At 44.7% G+C, this 3,686-nt stretch overlaps 1 protein-coding gene across 5 annotated transcripts in view; it reads right to left on the reverse strand.

The window, feature by feature from the left end:
• The window catches only part of LOC109951055 (uncharacterized), a 9,373-nt gene extending 6,484 nt beyond the window's left edge, over positions 1 to 2,889 (reverse strand). For 2 of the 5 annotated variants that reach the window (XM_020585315.1, XM_020585312.1), the window contains exons 1-4: positions 1,633 to 2,004; positions 1,262 to 1,436; positions 1,040 to 1,170; positions 757 to 883 (exon numbers count right to left, since the gene is read on the reverse strand). In XM_020585315.1, coding sequence (XP_020440971.1) covers positions 757 to 883; positions 1,040 to 1,170; positions 1,262 to 1,274 — 271 coding nt within the window. In that variant the 5' untranslated portion in view covers positions 1,275 to 1,436; positions 1,633 to 2,004. Of the gene's footprint in view, positions 1 to 756; positions 884 to 1,039; positions 1,171 to 1,261; positions 1,437 to 1,632; positions 2,005 to 2,419 lie in introns of those variants that run through there. The other 3 variants (XM_020585314.1, XM_020585313.1, XM_020585316.1) reach the window with 3 other exon arrangements.
• Between the last annotated feature and the right edge of the window lie 797 nt (positions 2,890 to 3,686).

Here is a 3,686-nt window from a genome sequence, read left to right on the forward strand (position 1 = left end):
ATTAAATAAGGAAGCCAACAAATCACCGGAATACGCCTCAGGTGTGCGCACCGACCCATGAGTCACTAATTACCCGATGCGACACAGCTGAGGCATTGATCCCGCAAAAAGGGAGAGCAGGAGAGGAACAAAAAGAAAGAGGCAGGTCGCCCCGAGCGGACCTGACACTTCATCTAGAATGTCTGGACATTTTGCTGCCATTTCATCTTCTGAAGCCAGCTGTCCCTGTTCTTTCCTCCTCCAGAGGCTGGATGCGTTTCTGGCTCATTCTCCTGCTATAGGATGAAACACTGAGAAGCTCTGACTTCCTATGTCAGTGGCCTTTTTCCAAATTATGGTTCATAGTCTATAGTAACACAGTCTGTTCCAACACTGCCTTTGTACAGAGAGAATTTGTTGCTGTCAATCATCAGCAACAGTTGGGACCTGTAGGAACTGTTTGCTTCAGATTTCAAGGCTTCATTTACTTCCACTACTGCAGAAAAGATGGAAAATAACCTGTCACTAGATCCCTGAAAAGGCCTCGTTTATATGACATTTACACAGTTTTATGTCTGGCAGTTTACATCTTAGCTTTATACCATTTAAGGTTATTCACTGGACCTGATCTGCTTACATGTCAATAGTAACTGGAAAAAGTAGGGGTGGTCTTAAACCTTTGACCGGTAGTGTGAGTAATAACCCACAACATTTATACCTTTGCTAAACGCTGCAATACACCTTTCAATATGACAGTTAAAAGAGATATTCTCTTACCCTTGTTTCTTAGAAGATCTCTGCAAAAGAGATTGTAAGCAGAAAGTTCTCGGGTGTGAAGTTTGGGCTTTCGAGGCCTCCGGTCAGAAGGTGCCTTTAGGGACCTTTTATAGTTTCCAATCCAGTTCTAAAACCAGAGACAGAAACATTAAGACAAGGTGATAAACCAATGTTATACTGTATTTTCAGAGGTGATTCAAAGTCCAAATCATAATGAAAGAATCACCAGAGTACAGGGTGTGAAAATGTCCCTGTGATGCTTTTAACACTAAATGAAACTTACTTCTATGACAGCAGGGGCCAAGCCAGTAGCCTCAGCAGCTGCTGGGATTAATGGTGAGCCAACACTTGTCATTCCTTCCTGGAATGAGGACTTCAGCGCCTCTTTTTGCTCCTTCGTTATAACTGTCCTCTCTTGTTGAGGAATGGTCAAGACAAAGCAAACACAATGTTGGAACTGCTAATGTTACACAGCATGACATCTTGTCAGTAAAACCAGCCTTACCTCTGCGTGCCATTTGGCCTAAAGCGCAGAAAATAAAGATAACTCATGTAAGTGGTTGTGTCTTATAGTGGACAGGAGACAGCCGCGGATCTTCTTATTACGTGATGTGTACACAGTCTGACGTAAAAGGTGTAAGAATAGCTTACCATTGCTGAGCTAGTGCAGGTCTGTAGAGCTATGAAAACATAATAAGCACAATGGAGACAACCGTGATTAACCTGCATCATTGCTCGCTGAAGCAACAAAGCTCTGATATCACAACACTGAAAACATAAGGTTAATACACAGACTTAACAGTAAGCCATCTAGCTTTGACACCTTTGTCTGTAAGCTAGCCGCTAGTGCCTCTCTTTTTTGGTTTGGTAACTTACCTATAAATCCAATTCATTTCCCGTGGACAACGTTACGTGACTCATAGTTGGAACAGTTCTGCGGCGGCATAATTCGGCATGAAACTGCGCCGGAAACAATCCATTCTGGGGTAAAACATCAAAGGTGTAAGACTGTGTGCATTAAAATGTCTGGGTAGAAAACACCCATGGGTATAAGTTAACCACAGCTCCCAAGGTGCCTTTCGGAAACAAGAAGCCAATCACTGATCTTTGAAGTCGGTCACGTGTACCGGCCGGCAGAAACTAAACCTCACGATGCTGAATCACTTCGCTTTTAATTTTTGTCACTCATAAGTGACTTTAACAATTATGACTGATGTTTACATCTTTTAACAACGAAGCGTTCTGAAGTTAATACCGCTCTGGTTAGCGCCAGTGGCTCCTTCTCCACAGCAACGGCGATAAGGGTCATGGGTATTGTGTTCTTCTTACCCGCCCGCCCGCAAACAGCGAGCTGAAATCAGTATTTAACTTGAGGCTTGAGACCCCGTGGTCTGCAATATTGAATACTATAAAGTACCAAAACACAGTCCATCTACACAAACAGTAAACCACAGTTCACCCAGCATCTCTGCACAACAGCAGGCGTTGCCAGGTTCACAGCTGCCTTTGTTTTGATGAGTGCCGACAGTGATGGCAGCCTTGGTTACTCGTGCTCTCTTGTGTTTGTTGTTTATCTTCGTTTCCTTGGTCTTTTGCAACCCATCCCGGATTACTTTTACCAGAGGAAAAACTGTTAAATACCGGACAACGCACACTGGACTACCTTTTTCCGATCTTTGTGAACGAAGAATGCTGTGTGGACATTCTGATCAGAGGCGCAGCTGCGCTCTACGGGACCTGGAGAAGATGTCGACGTGGAAAGCGAGCGGGCGCCTTAGTGAGGCTTTGACAGAGAGGAAACCGGACTGCACTCCCGTCCATCTACCTAGCAATTCTCCGCTCTCTAACCAACAAAATGGATGAGATCCTTCTCGTCAACAGGACTGACTGACTTTGCACGCTCTGTGCTTCAGGGAGACCTGGCTCAACGACTCCATACCGGGCTTCCGGGTGCATAAAGGAACTGTCCGGGAAAATGAGAGGTGGTGGAATCTGTTTCTACATAAATGAAGGTTGGTGTACAAGTGTCACAGTGCTACATGTAACACATACTTAGAGACTCTTTTTATCAACTGCAAACCCTTCTATTCTCCTCATGAATTTTCGAGCTTCATCCTGGTTGGTGTCTATTTAAGTTAATTTAAGTCCTACAAGTTTCTGGGCTCCACTATCAAGGTCAAGGTCAAGAATCTTTATTGTCATTATGCATAGCAAACAATTTTTTTTCTGGCAGCTCTTGGCTTAAAAGACATATTATTAATATAAATTGTATAAGTCAATACAAAAATATCAACAAATAAAAAGGGATGTATGGGACCTAATCAGGTCAGCAGCATGTTAGCAGCAAAAGACTGTAGTAATGTTATGCAGCAATCCGTGCAGCCCTCCTCTGGATCCGGCCAGGGTATAGTGAGTCCAGATCCAGAAGAGGACTCCCTACAGTGCCCTGAGCTGTTCTCATCACCCGGGTCAAGTCCTTTCTGTCCTGTGCAGTGCAGCTCCCATACCACACTGTCGCACTGAGACAGAGGATGCTCTCTACTGTCGCTCTGTAGAAGTTTGCAAGCAGCTGAGAGGAGAGACCAGCACGTTTCAGCTTCCTGAGGAAGAAAAGCCTTTGCTGGGCTTTCTTCACCAGGTAGGATGTGTTCAGAGACCAGGTCAGGTCAGATGTGATGTGGATGCCCAGGAACTTGATGTTATCCACTTGCTCCACCACCTCCCCGTGTATGAGAAGAGGAGCATGTATTGTCTTCCTGGACCTCCTATAATCCACAATGACTTCCTTAGTCTTGTTGGTGTTCAGGACAAGATTGTTATCTGAACACCACCTTGTCAGGTTCTCTCTGCGGTGAATCTCATCGTCTGAGATGAGACCCACTACTACGGTGGTTTCGTCTGCGAACTTCACTGCTGTTTGTGGGGTGAAT

This window comes from Monopterus albus, unplaced genomic scaffold (genome assembly GCF_001952655.1).
Source record: "Monopterus albus unplaced genomic scaffold, M_albus_1.0 scaffold362.1, whole genome shotgun sequence".
Taxonomy (NCBI): Eukaryota; Metazoa; Chordata; class Actinopteri; order Synbranchiformes; family Synbranchidae; genus Monopterus; species Monopterus albus.